The 14,168-nt window shown below is 39.4% G+C and overlaps 1 protein-coding gene across 1 annotated transcript; it reads left to right on the top strand.

Moving 5' to 3' along the window:
• Window positions 1-2,824: 2,824 nt before the first annotated feature.
• On the top strand, window positions 2,825-13,479 carry LOC144086754 (immunoglobulin superfamily member 3-like). The gene is made up of 10 exons (XM_077616832.1): window positions 2,825-2,939; window positions 3,503-3,874; window positions 6,291-6,707; window positions 7,260-7,658; window positions 8,315-8,677; window positions 8,756-9,127; window positions 10,415-10,789; window positions 10,858-11,271; window positions 11,336-11,755; window positions 13,014-13,479. The coding sequence occupies exons 1-10, from the start codon at window positions 2,876-2,878 to the stop codon at window positions 13,214-13,216; spliced, it is 3,399 nt and encodes a 1,132-aa protein (XP_077472958.1). The 5' UTR covers window positions 2,825-2,875; the 3' UTR covers window positions 13,217-13,479.
• Window positions 13,480-14,168: the final 689 nt, after the last annotated feature.

The following is a 14,168-nucleotide window of genomic DNA, read 5'->3' as shown; positions in this document are numbered from 1 at the left end:
ACCACCGTTGGATGGCAGTATGGTGTAGGCACTGCTCTTAGAACATACGTACAGTGCATTCATAGCTTCCAAAATTAAATAATAACATATGTGGATGGTATTGCGTTCCTTTCCATAATTACACCGACTTCATATGGTTATAACATTCTAATTTAACCCTTAGTTAATAAGTAGGTAAAAGATGAACCACTCGTGTCATCTTGAATGACAGTGCATATCCTAAATGAGTGCACCCTCTTTGCAAAGAAATATTTTAATCAGTGTACTAATTAAAACAACATATTTTTAAGATTTCTAGAAAACTATTTTGATGATCTGACTGTTTGACTTGTCTAATTAGACTTCATTTGATAGTTGTTGATAGAGAACTTATGATGCATCATGCACCGATACCATTTTGCCTCTGATTACGATACCTGGCTGTGTAGAATTGATCAATGTTGATACTATATTGTTATCACATATATTTAAAAAAAAAGTTAGTGCAAAAGGCAGCCAGGTGGTTAGCATGTCGGCCTCACAGTGTTGGAGTCGAGGGTTCGATCCCAGGTCGGTCCTCACTGTGTGGAGTTTGTATGTCTTTGTGAAGCAGGTCATTAATTTATTAATAAATTAGATAATTTAATGGCATTGTACCTAGGGTTTCCAACTCCCTGAAAAAAGGGCCATTGCTTTGCTTTGTACTTTGTGCTTTTGCTTTGTTGTTCAGCGGCCTTTGCGACTGTATTGTCTAACTTGAAATTATGTGTAACTATGCCTTTCCTGTATCTGCAGTCTCACCCTCTTGCTACTGTCACTATGAAATCTCATTAGTAGACGAAGCCGACCCCTTTAGTTCAACTTAAGTTTATTTATTTTTGTTTTACCCAAACTGGCATTATTTAGGTGCATATTTGACTAAAATAAACGTGGAAAAACAATATTAATTTATGTTAGATTTATCAATGCTTGAAATATTTTTGGAAATACCTTTATTTGCTTTTTTGCACATTTGATTTAATTGGGACATTTTTGCCCCATGATCTTTCCAGATTTCTAAAAATCAATTAATTAAAACGTGAAAATGAACAAATCTTGAGATCCTATTTTGGAGTGTAGTTTGCTGTTAAAAATGTTGTTTCTGGGGGGGAAAACAAAGGTTTCCTGAAATATCAATTGAGCTTTACAGCTCCAATATAATGTTTACTGTATCTTCGGAATGATCATTTATTTATATTTATATTATTTATTTATGTTATTTCAGAAATTTCTCATAAAACATAATATCTTGAGATACGAGTTTAATGTGTTCCCGGATCGAGATCGTATGTCAATTTAATCGTATCTCGAATCAAATTTTCCCATATAAAATAACTAAAAACAAATTAATCCGTTCCCACCCTCTGAAAAAACACCCAAAACAGGATATTACAATGGGAAAACATCTTTTTATTTGTTATAATTCACCACCTACTCAAAGTAACAAATACCTATCTAGTGGTGTGTGCGGACAAGAGAAAGAACACGAGAATGCGTTGACGAACTCGTAACATAAACTTTAAATTTAATCTAAATGATCTTAGATTACTATACACACGCTTAAAAAAAAATCTTAATCTTACGTTACACTCAATTTAAACCTTCTTGTGCAATAACTGAGACCAAGATTTTCAAGATAAGCTCTCATGGTCTACAAACATCACGGCAGTGGTGAAGAAGGCTCAGAAACGACTCCATTTCCTCAGGGTACTTAGGAAGAACAACTTGGGCACCAAGCTTCTGATAACCTTCTATAGAACCACTGTAGAGAGCATCCTGGCGTACTGCATCACAGTGTGGTACGCTGGAAGCACGGCGGCTGACAAAAAGGCCATGCAGAAAGTTATTAACACTGCCCAGAGGATTGTCGGCTGCTCTCTGCCCTCACTGGAAGACATTGCCAGCCCTCGTTACCTCAGCAGAGCCACGAACATCATAGGGGACCCTTACCACCCTGGTCACAATCTGTTCCAGCTGCTGCCCTCTGGCAGACGCTATAGGTCCCACAAAGCACGGACAAATAGGCTTAAGGACAGTTTTTTCCCCACATCCATCAGAACTCTAAATTTGCGATAACATAACACACATTCCCTTTTGCGGTAATATGAAAAGATGTTTGGGTGGTGATCTGCCTCCTACTAGCTGACTGAAGGTAAGTGAAAGACAGTGAGAGGTAAGCGACCTGTATCCATAACAGCAGAATGCCAAATTACAAGATTCCGTAACTATCACTTATTTAGGTCTTTTGCCGAGTAAACGCAGCTTATGGAGAAGCACCACCAATTTCGTCACACGCAGTTTCTGGGTGTGATGACAAGTAGGCTTTTTTGTTGTTGATAATGACGACAGGGCCTATGTCCGATTATTATCGATTATTATTATTATTAATGTATTCCACCGCGGCTTTCGAGTCGGAACTTCCAGCTTCTCCGTGCTTTAGAACCGAGTGTATCCCAGTTCGTTTTTTAAAATGATCGGACCAGCCACGACTCGCTTTGAATGGTTTCGCTGGTGTTTTGGCTTATTGACTCGGTCACACTATCTCCAGTAGAAAATGCAACCTGTACAACCGTTGCTCGTAGATATCTTTACACGAGGGAGATATGGCAAGAAAGACAGAGCGATGCTGTTCTCAAAAGCAGCGTCTCGCACACTCGGCCACCCGGACGGCCGCATCTCATGCTTCTATCTCAATCTAGTATCTCAACTTTCTCTTATGTTGGGACACTCATATGTCAAGGTTTTTCTGTATTTGATTTTGAATGCAGGAAATACTTGAGACTTCCTCTTAGTAGATGACAGGAAACCACAGAAATGTATTTGAGAACACACATTTGTTGTCAAGCAGTGACTGAAGATGCCAAGCTTTGACCTATGGATTGTTTGTTTGTTTCTATCCATGGCTACATTTTTACATCTTGGTATGTCTAATTCTTTGTATAATTGAAATGACTATGAAGAGGCTCAACAAAAGATTGTACATTCATTTTGAAATTGACTCTTAATGCATTTATTTTGTATTTTAGGGACAAAAATAATCATCTTGTCTGATCATTTTCTAGTGTAATGATTTTTGCTATTTTGCTATTATGCAAAAAACCAAACAAATACAAATTTGCAATATATTAAATTATTATTTAATTTTTTGTTTACATTTTTAAAGAAATTAAAGTACTATAAATTCTTTTTCAGAATTATGTGGTAAAGCATTATACATAATTCATTTATTTATTTCTTCTTTTAAAAAAATGAAACAACCATTGATAGCGCTAGATGTTTGGCTAGCACCAAAAATGGAATCCAATGATTTAATTGTAATGATGAAAATTATTACCCCATTTTATATTATTGATGAGACTATTTTTGGGGGGAGCAGAAAAATGCAAATGTATGTGTAAGATTGTTTTACTAATTGTTGATTAGTGAAGCGCAATTTATGCAGAAGTTCACTGTCCAACCTTTTTGGGGTTTGTTTCCTACTCAGGAAATGCCAGTGCGTTGACCTGGGTCCAAGCGGGGCCCCTGTACCGCACAGCGGGTTCCCACCTCTCAATTTCCTGCAACGTGAGCGGCTTCGCCGTTGTCACGTCCAGGATGGAATTTGAATTCCGCGTCGCCAAGCCCACCAATCCTTCTTTTGTCCTGAATGTCATCAGCACAGCAGACCCGGACTTCGGTTATGCCCAGTACCGCACCAGAGGCCCGGGCGTGGCCTTAACGCACATGTTGCCCAACTCGGTTCTTTTTGAGATAAAAAGTCTACAGAAAGATGATGAAGGGGAGTACGAATGTACCGTCATCAACCCGAAACATACTGATTATGATGGAATCTACAGTGTGAAAACTACTGTCAAAGGTAATCAATCAGTTACCATTCATCAAGACCAGGGGTGCTCAATATATTGATCGAGATCTTCCAGTCGATAAACAGGGTACTATTGATAGATCGCATAGCAATAAGATTTGATCCAGCCAGTTTCCTTTTTGCCAAACAATGTCTTGTTTGTACTGCAACATCGTTTATGTTAGACGCGGCTGTCGGCTCCATACATTAGAAGTTGTTGTCGGCGGAGATACTAATGCAATTATTAAAAGAGACAGATAAGCATGTTCCCCCAAAAATATATGTGTATATATATATATATATATATATATATATATACGTATATATACATATATATATACACGTATATATATGTATATATATGTATATATATATATATATATATATATATATATATATATATATATATATATATATATATATATATATATATATATATATATATATACATATATATATATATATATTTGGAACATGCATATCTGTCTCTTTTAATAATTGCATTAGTATCTCTGCCGAAAACAACTTCTCATGTATGGAGCCGACAGCCGCGTCTAACATAAACTAGCTGTGAAAGGTTCTTGTTAGGTGATACATTGATCTTGGACACTTCAAAAAAGCACCGTAGTTATATGCATTAAATTGGCGCCCTTTCGTGGTGAGTCGACGGAAACTGTCTCAGATGCCCCACCTCCCAACAAGTGCTGACCAATTTTGAGTATTTTAAGAGCAGCAGCAGTCTTTCTCTTGCAGCGTTGTGCTAACACGCCTGCACACAAATACAAATGCAACGCTATAAAAAAAGATGAATTGCTTATATGTGGTGATACAACATACATCAACATAAGTTATAAGAAGAAATAAATACGCTAATTGAAAAACAATGACCCTATTTTATGAAGGAAAAATAGATTAGATTAGATTCTTTATTCATCCCGTATTTGGGAAATATCATTGTCACAGTAGCAAGAGGGCGAGAATGCAGACACAGGAAAATACATTTTAGACATAAATAGATAGGTAATAATTAAGTTAATAAATAAATAAATACATGCATAAATAAATATATGAATAAATAAATAGATAAGCGTGTTGCTGAAATATATATATATATATATATATATATATATATATATATATATACATATACATACATACACATACATATATATAAATATACATGTACATACATACACATACATATATATAAATATACATATACATACATACACATACATATATATAAATATACATGTACATACATACACATACATATATATAAATATACATATACATACACATACATATATAAATATACATACACATAAATATACATATACATGCATACACATAGATTTACATGTACATAAGGTATACATAAGGTTGGTTTTAACATTCAGCCATTTGTTTTGTTAAATACCCTGACAACTGATGGGAGAAAGGATGAATATAGTAGTAGTATACAAGTATTGTACTAGCCGTCAAGTTTTATTTCTCGTGCTTAATATGGCCACCCCTTGCAGCAAGAACAACATCAATACGATATGAGAATTCTTCCCAAACATGTTGAAGCACATCCCAATCAATTCATTTGATTCTTGTTGTTGTTCTATATTCGATGTTGATGAATCGATCCGGGAAATCTTCTTTTGATAAATCCAGTCCTTCATTCTGATTCATACATTTACTCAAGAAAGATTTGTTGTGTCATGAAATTGGGTAATTTATTTTGAATGATCCTGTATCTTGCTAGTTCTGTTTTTCCTGATAATTTGCTTAATAGATCGTGCGCTGTAAAAGTGGGAGTACATAACTTACATAACTGCTGAGCTTTGTCGGTGGTCCATAATTTTTTTTTTACTGCGGGAAGTTGGCCATTTGAAAAGGAAATCTTGAGCAAAGAAAGTTTGAGCACCCCTGATCAAGACTGACATTGTCTGTTTATGACCAGGAGTCCCAGAATAAAGCATATAATTTAAAAAAATAAAATAAAAATGTTATGGGCGGTCCGGTAGAGCGAGTGGTTAGTGCGTCAGCCTCACAGCTCTGGGGTCCTGGGTTCAAATCCAGGTCATGTCCACCTGTGTGGAGTTTGCATGTTCTCCCCGGGCCTGCTGGGACAGGCTCCAGCACTCCCGCGCCCCTAATGAGTATAAAGCAGTTCAGAAAATGAGATGAGAATGTTATAATTTATATTATTTTAAGAGGTATTTATTTCAATATTTGTTTCAATATTTCAATTTGTGCATACTTATTTACATTCATATTTATTTCAATTGGCATTTACTTGTTTCAATTTGTTTGCTATATTTCTCTCCATTTTTTTTCCTTGTTCTTGTTTATGTATTTATTTCAACTTTTATCCATTTATTCACCCCTCATCATCTGTGGCACAGCATTATACTTCAGTTAAACATTTTTTACGCAGTAATCGATGACTCCCTGAGTGTCTCGTCGGATGTCTTGGCCTCGCTTAACTACAACCAGGGTGAATTGCTGGCTCTAACGTGCCAGGCCTTTAGCAGCACCAAGCAGCACACCCACCTGTCCGTGGGCTGGTACCTCCAAAAGGAAGGCGACGCAGAGTCACGACTCATCCTGTCTCTGGACCGAGACTTCACGTTAAGACCTGGCCCGGAATTTCTAGGGCGCTATCAATCCGACCAGGTGAGGCTGGACAAAGCCGGAGATACCCTTTACAGGCTGACCATAGCAAGGTTGGAGCCATCTGACGTAGGTCGGATCTACTGCCAAGCTCAAGAATGGATCGAGGATCCTGACCTGTCTTGGTTCTCATTGACCCAGAAGACAGCAACAAAGACAATGCTGAATGTCAAAAGCAAAGGTTAGAATTTCTACCCTTTTTGGTTATGAAACTCATTTTACAAGAGACAGTTTTGCGTCTTCAATGAAGAAACTTAAGTACCCTAACAAAACTGAGGAATACGTGCATGCAGGGTTTAAACCCTGAACCTTAGAACTTCAAGGATGAGGGTTTAACTCATTGGATTGGATTGGATTGGATAACTTTATTCATCCCGTATTTGGGAAATTTCATTGTCACAGTAGCAAGGGGGTGAGAATGCAGATGCAGGAAAGGCATTTTAGACATAAATAGATAGGTAATAAGTAAGTTAATAAATACATAAATACACAAATGAATATATAAGTAAATAAATAAACAAATATATGAATAAATAAATAAGCGTAGGTACTCAGGTTTGAGCCCTGAGGCACACCTGTAGTCATTGTAACCCATGCGTCCTGCTAAAGGACACCATCTGTAACAGTATTAATTATACATGCTGGGCAGACATTCATTTTTGGTCTTCTCGACAGGATGTGGGGTGTTCTTTTGTCTCTCTGTGCTGATTTCTTTTTTTTCTTTACCTAATAGAGTCAGCACCAGACAAGGTCTCCCTGGTGGTGAAGCTCTCGGCGCGGCAGATATCTCTGCAGGAGGGCGAAGAGTTGCTGCTCACATGCAGCGTCGATACGCATGAGCCGGAAGAAAGGTCTTTCACCGTAGCTTGGCTCCGTCAAGGTGCCGAGCTAGCCAAAATGGGCCCCACGGGGGTCCTGTCAGTGACATCTGAGAACAGTCGACGGGAGACACTAGGAGAGCTCAGGGCCACCAGGATCAGGGATGGGGATCACCGTCTCATATTGCAGTATGTCAGCGCTGAAGACCAGGGAGAGTACATGTGCAGAGTATGGCCGCAAGAAAGTGGACAACATGGCATCCCTGTGCAAGGGCAAGACTCCAACTCCCTGCAAGTCAGCGTCTCAGCTCCAGGTGCTATTATTATATAGTAGTATTTGATATCTTTATATATATATTATACATGGTTATGTACTTAACATTCCTTCAGGAAACTCTACTCTAGTTAGTGTCATCAAGTTTATCCAAGTAGAAAAACAATTAAATTTCTGAAAATAATTTCTTGAATCACCAGGAAAAATGGTGCTAATCTTGTAGAAATTATCTAGGACTGTTTTTAAATTGGTAAACTAGCATCTAGGATATAGATGATAATGAATGAAGTGATTTTAGGGCAATACTAAGTGACTTACTGTTAGTTTTGGGGTGATTCCTGGCAATTTCTTTTTAGGGTAACTTCCTTTTTTGGGGTCACTTTCAATTTCTGTTGTTTTCGAGCATTTCCAGGTCATATTCTATTATTTTAAGTCCTGTTCCTGTAATATGGGGAATTTTCAATTCAAATAAAAATGTTTTTATTGACTGTAAGTACAGTAAGTGCGCATCTGGAGGTCAGCTAACCCTGCAATTCAATATTAAATAATAATGTTGACCCCCGCGACTCTTGTTAGGATAAGCTTTACGGAAAACGAATGAATGAATAATAATGTTGACATTGTTGGGATCAGAGCAAAAAGTTGACTCTTTAGCTTTCTTATATTTAATTCCGTCTTTGTCTTGTCTCATTGCAGCTAGTGAAATGTTGCTGGAAATGCAACAAAGCGTGCATCTCAACGAAGGTGACAAGCTGAAGTTAGCTTGCAAAGTGCAAGGGTACAAGGGTCAGCTGTCCGTCACTTGGCAACGCAAAGTACAGCAAATGTCCACTTTCAGCAACATCATCAGTCTAAGTCAGGAGGGCGTAGTGGAGGAGACGGCGGATGACGTCGCCACTCGAATCAGTGCTTCTCGCCCATCGAAGGATGTCTTCGTTCTGGAGATCGATGAGATCACGGTGGCCGATTCGGGCATGTATCAGTGCATGGTGTCTGCATGGAACACTCGCAGCAAGTCCAGCAGATTTGTGACAACCGCAATAACAGTTGCTCCTACCGGTTAGTTTTCAAGAACTGTGAATGTCACCGATTATCATAGACTACAGATTAAAAAAAAAACTGTCTTTTCATTTCCAGAGTTGCTTGTGGAGGTGAATCTGATAAGCCGTAATAGCGTTGTGACTATAGGAGACAATGTGGAATTGATATGTCGTATTAAAGGGCCACATTTCGGCATCACACTGACCTGGAGTCTGAAGCGCGCCTCCTCCCCTGTGGAAACAATCTTGACCATGTCCTCCAATGGTGCTGTCAGTTGGTCTGGCGAACAACAACGCTACCATCTTAGGGTTAGTAACGCACCAAATGAGAGAATTTACTACCTTATCATCAATGGTGCTAGCTACAAAGAGATGGGGAGCTACCAGTGCCAGGTGTCGATCTTCCAGAAAAGCATATATAAAATGCTTCTGCCTTCAAACCAGCTAATGGTATTGGTCCAACGCCCAGGTAATTAAACCTTTATAGAACTGATCTGTAATCATTTATTTTCTCCTCTTTTCATTCTTATCGCATTTTTTTTATTTAGCTTCTTCATGCTACCGCTATTTTTATTTTTCTTCTTTGTGACATGGGCTCGCTTTGGCCTGGGGAGTTAAGTTCAGCATTCACTTTAAAGATATCTAGCGCTATCTTTGCATTGTGAATTGGTACAACGTCTAGACCCCAAATGTAAGACAACCCCCACTTTTTCAGTCTTATTTCAATGCAAAAATTAGCGTCTTATATTTGGGCCAATATGGTACAAGGAATATACTTGGGTTGCAATGTCCTCAACCCATTTCAATGACAAGAACAGCAGGTCATTACAATGTTTCTACTTTAAGATGAGTATCTTTACCTTTTCCACCATCCTTAGTTCATATTACCGCCCAAAAGGAGAGAGGTAAGTCTTCCAGGTTCATTCAAACAAATACAAAGTTTAACATCATGAGTAGAATGGAGAGAGGAGGGTGATAGCACCGGATATCGGTCAAGATATTCTGCATTCAGATCAAACTTAACTCGTCGCCAGAAAACGCCTCATTCGTCGTCAAATGCAATTTTGTGGTCACACACACACCTTAATAGGCTTTAGTTAAAACATTTCTGGTTAACGCAACCTAAAAATAAGGGCAGCAATGTACCAAATCTTGTTTCCTGTATGCTTTTTGCCTGGTTGTCATGAGAGGGGAGGGGGGTGGCTAGTTGATTTTGCTGGCGTCAACTACGGCCTACAGTAATCATGGTTTCTGGTTTGGGTTGCAAATCAACCATTGAAAACCTTCTTCTTCATCCACCTATCAGCTATAATGATAAGTATAGAATCTTACGTTACGTCTTCGGTTACGTTGCCAGCGTAGAAACAGAACTCAGTCACAACTGGAGGACTCCCTGTTGTCTTTGTCTATCCAGGTCAGCTGATTGGCATTGTGAGGGTTGGGCGAGTACGTGTAGAGCAGGGGTGGCCAAGTCCAGTCCTCGAGAGCCCATATCCAGTCTGTTTTCCATGTCTCCCTCCACCAACACACCTGAATCAAATCATCGGGATCGGTATCAAGCTTCTGGACAGCTTGCTGAGGAGTTGATCGTTTGATTCAGGTGTGGTAGAGGACGGAGATATGGAAAACAGACTGGATAGGGCGTCTCGAGGACCGGACTTGGCCACACCAGGTGTAGAGTAAAGTCAGGTGGAGTAGAGTAGTTTTCCATGAACCATTTGAGCTAAAACATTGTTCCTGTCCCTCTGTCTCTTAGTAAGCGACCTCATCCTTACACCCACACCCGACTTGACGGGAAATATCAACGGCGATATCTCCATCCAATGCTCTGTTGTTTCATCTCGCTCTGGATCTTCGCATTTCGCTGTCACATGGTTTCTTCAGCAAGAGACTCAAAATGTGACCATCTTGAAATGGGATCGAGACTCTTCAGTAACCAAGGACAACGGCCAGCGGTTCAGCATGCAGCAGACAAAGGGTCCGAATTTTCAGTTGACAATTCGTGATTCTCAGACTTCAGATGGTGGCTTTTACGTTTGTGAGGTCGTGGAGTGGCTGAAAGATCCTCATGGTGAATGGTATCCTCTCCAGGCAGTGGCCGGACGCATTCAGTTGACGCTCATTCAACCTGGTGAGACATTTCTTTGTGTTCTACGTTATTTGTTGTACCAGATTAACTGTGATTCGTCCTTCATCCAGGAGATAGTCTCCATTTGGATAGAAAAGAACAGCAGGTCATTGCAAAGGAAGGAGACAAAGTGCAACTAAAATGTGATCTAATCTCAGACGCATCCAGTAAGACTTGTTTCTACACTGTTACATGGTTCTACTCCAGGCTGGGATCTTTTCCTATTAATGCTCAACTATTGGAGCTCAATCATCTTGGTTTACTGAGGTATTCGGACCGTAAGGATCTTCAGGGGATGCAGGGGAGGATCCGTCTCTCCAGACCCAATCGGAGTAGCTTCGGCCTTGAAATTCAGAGCGTCCACCAGGTGGATAGCGGGAAATACCGGTGTCGAGTTGAGCAGTACCAACTTAGTACTGGCGGGAAAATGGAGAGGACGGGTTCGGCTGATGGGAATTCTATAGCTGTTTCTGTCAATTCTCCAGGTATGATTCTACGGGGGAATTTCTCCGACTTGTACTGTTTAAAATTTTGGATCCTTTTTGACAGACATCAAGCTGTCTCTCGTGAAACAAGAGTTGGAGTTAAATGTCAGCACATCCCAAGAGTTCACCATACACTGTGACATCACCCAACAATCCAGCCTGGAATCCAAATTCCAGGTAACCTGGTTTTGGAAGGAGAAGCCAGAGTCCCAACAGCGAGCCATATTCACTTTTTACCCGAACTCCACTTTACGTTCCTACTCAAACTCCACTTTACGGCACATTTGGTTTGCCAGTACAGAGCGACTGAGATTTGCTCATGCTTTGCCCAACCAATTCAGCCTTACTGTGTTCAAGCCGTCTCTTTCACATAGTGGGTTTTACTTCTGCGAAGTGGAAGAGTGGCTTCCTTCCCTAGCTGATGGCTGGAGGAAAGCAGCGGTGGAGACTTCCGGCTTTTCCAACATCAGCGTCTATTCGCAAGGTAGCTTGAGGCAACTTTTCCAATTGGTGGCCATTTGACGGCGATAGACGTTCAATCCATTTGAACTGGAATTTTTCATTCAGTCAATTTCCATACCGTTTTCCCCACTAGGGTCGAAAGGGTGCAGGAGCATATCATCCAAGCATACTATGGGCACCAGGCGGGGCACACCCTGAATTGGTGGCCAGCCAATCTCAGGGTATAACGAGATAGACAATTAATTCACGCTCACACTCATACCTAGGGGTAATTTAGAGTGTCCAACCAGCCTACCATGCATGTCTTTGGAATGTGGGAGGAAACTGTAGTACCCGGAGAAAACCCACGCAGGCCCGGGAGAACATGCACACTCCATACAGCTGGACTAACCTGGATTTGAACCTAGGACCCCAGAACTGTGAAGTGAAGTGCTCATTACTCAGACGCTGGGCCGCCCAACTGGAATTTTTGCCGGCGAAATAATTCATGTTCATTTTGAGCCTCTCTCTCTATATTTTTAATGTAATTTTATTGTTTTTGATTTATTATTTCACAAGTGGAGCGTGCATGTTGTCCCCCGCGCTTGCGAGTACTCCGGTTTCCTCCCACATTCCAAAAATATGCATGGTAGGCGGCTTGGACACTAAATTGCCCCTAGGTGAGTGTGAGTGCGAATGGTTGTCCGTCTTTTCGTGCCCTGCGATCGGCAGGCCACCGATTCAGGGTATCCAGTAAAAAATCTCAAGTAGCTTTAAGGTCGTATAAATAACAACCATTTAAGTTGAGATTTGAGAAACGGAAATGTCTTGAGAATAACCGGTTCAGAAAATGAATGAATATTTCAAAATTCGAAAATAAATTACATATTATCTTTATTTTATTGAAAATATGGAGAATATTCAAAAAATATAAATTTTACATTTAAAAGGAAAAAAAAACTAACTATTTTAATTTTTTGTCTTTAGTATACATTTTTCAATTCATTGCAGTTTCTCCCTGCAATTGGCTGAACACTGATTCAGGGTGTCCCCTAGCTGGGATAGGCTCTAGGACCCCCTGCAAGGATAAACGTTGCAGAAAATGAATGAATATTCATTTAAATGTAAAAAAAAAATGGAAACAAATGAAATGCTCCTCTTGTATTCCTTTTTCAAAAATTTCAATTTGCTGCTTTCCCTCCCAGTTTCTATGGATTGAACGTTTAACAGTGACAAACTCAAAGTCGATTAATGAAAAGAGCCACCGTGATGGATGACTATCATTGTCGCTGTTTGTGCAGGAAAGAGTGAATCACGCTCAGACTGTCCTTTGGCTACGTGGATTGGCCTTCTCGTGGCTGTAGTGGTGCTTGTGCTGTGCCTGTGCCTGCTCCTCCTGTTAGTGCTGAGGCTCAAGAAGCGTCAGGCTAAGACGTCCCGAGACAAGCAAGAGCAGTCTTTGTGGACCGAGCACTTTCAGCTCGACACCGAAGGGAACAAATGACCTCAAAAATCACATTTATGAAGTACCTTTTATGCATAATGAATGGAACATGATCAGTGTATGTATGTAGTATTGGAGTTAAGAAAAATAATGTTTTCATAATTGATTGAAATCTGATTAGGTTCGTGTTGGAGCTGGAGATTATCCTAGCTAACAATGGGCAGAATATTGGCAAGTCCCTTCATACAAATTCATTAGAATGTAAAGAATTTAAAGTATTTTTGAAAAATAAATATATAAAAAAATGCCTGAGCGAGTATGTAGCCCCCACACCAATATATATATATATATATATATATATATATATATATATATATGTATATATATATAAATATATATATATATACATATATATATAAATATATATATATATATGTATATATATATATAAATGTATATATATACATATATATATATATATAAATATATATATATATACATATATAGATATAAATATATAAATATATATATATGTAAATATATATATATATATATATATATATATATATATATATATATATATATATATATATATATATATAGAGGGCGGCCCTGTGGAGCGAGTGGTTAGCGCGTCGGCCTCACAGCTCTGGGGTCCTGGGTTCAAATCCAGGTCACGTCCACCTGTGTGGAGTTTGCATGTTCTCCCTGGGCCTGCGTGGGTTTCATCCGGGTACTCCAGTTTCCTCCCACATTCCAAAAACATGCATGGTAGGCTGATTGGACACTCTAAATTGCCCCTAGGTATGGTGTCCCCTGCCTCTGGCCCGGAGTCAGCTGGGATAGGCTCCAGCACCCCCGCAAACCTAATGAGGATGAAGCAGTTGTGAACATGAGATGAGATGAGATACACAAATATAGTATTTAAGCAATTAGCCATTTAGGCTTATGAAAAAACCTAGCTTGACTACAGAATATTTACTCTTCCAAAAAGAGGATTCAGTGAGGACAT

This window comes from Stigmatopora argus, chromosome 13 (assembly GCF_051989625.1).
Source record: "Stigmatopora argus isolate UIUO_Sarg chromosome 13, RoL_Sarg_1.0, whole genome shotgun sequence".
Taxonomy (NCBI): Eukaryota; Metazoa; Chordata; class Actinopteri; order Syngnathiformes; family Syngnathidae; genus Stigmatopora; species Stigmatopora argus.
Note: the sequence above shows the minus strand (reverse complement) of the source record. Positions and strands in the feature narration are given on the sequence as shown.

Coding starts and splice junctions, on each gene's coding strand:
- LOC144086754 (XM_077616832.1), top strand. CDS start 2,876: ATGCCAAGCTTTGACCTATGGATTGTTTGTTTGTTTCTATCCATGGCT. Junction 2,940..3,502: donor GGCTACATTTTTACATCTTG/GTATGTCTAATT, acceptor TTTCCTACTCAG/GAAATGCCAGTGCGTTGACC. Junction 9,128..10,414: donor GGTATTGGTCCAACGCCCAG/GTAATTAAACCT, acceptor TCTGTCTCTTAG/TAAGCGACCTCATCCTTACA.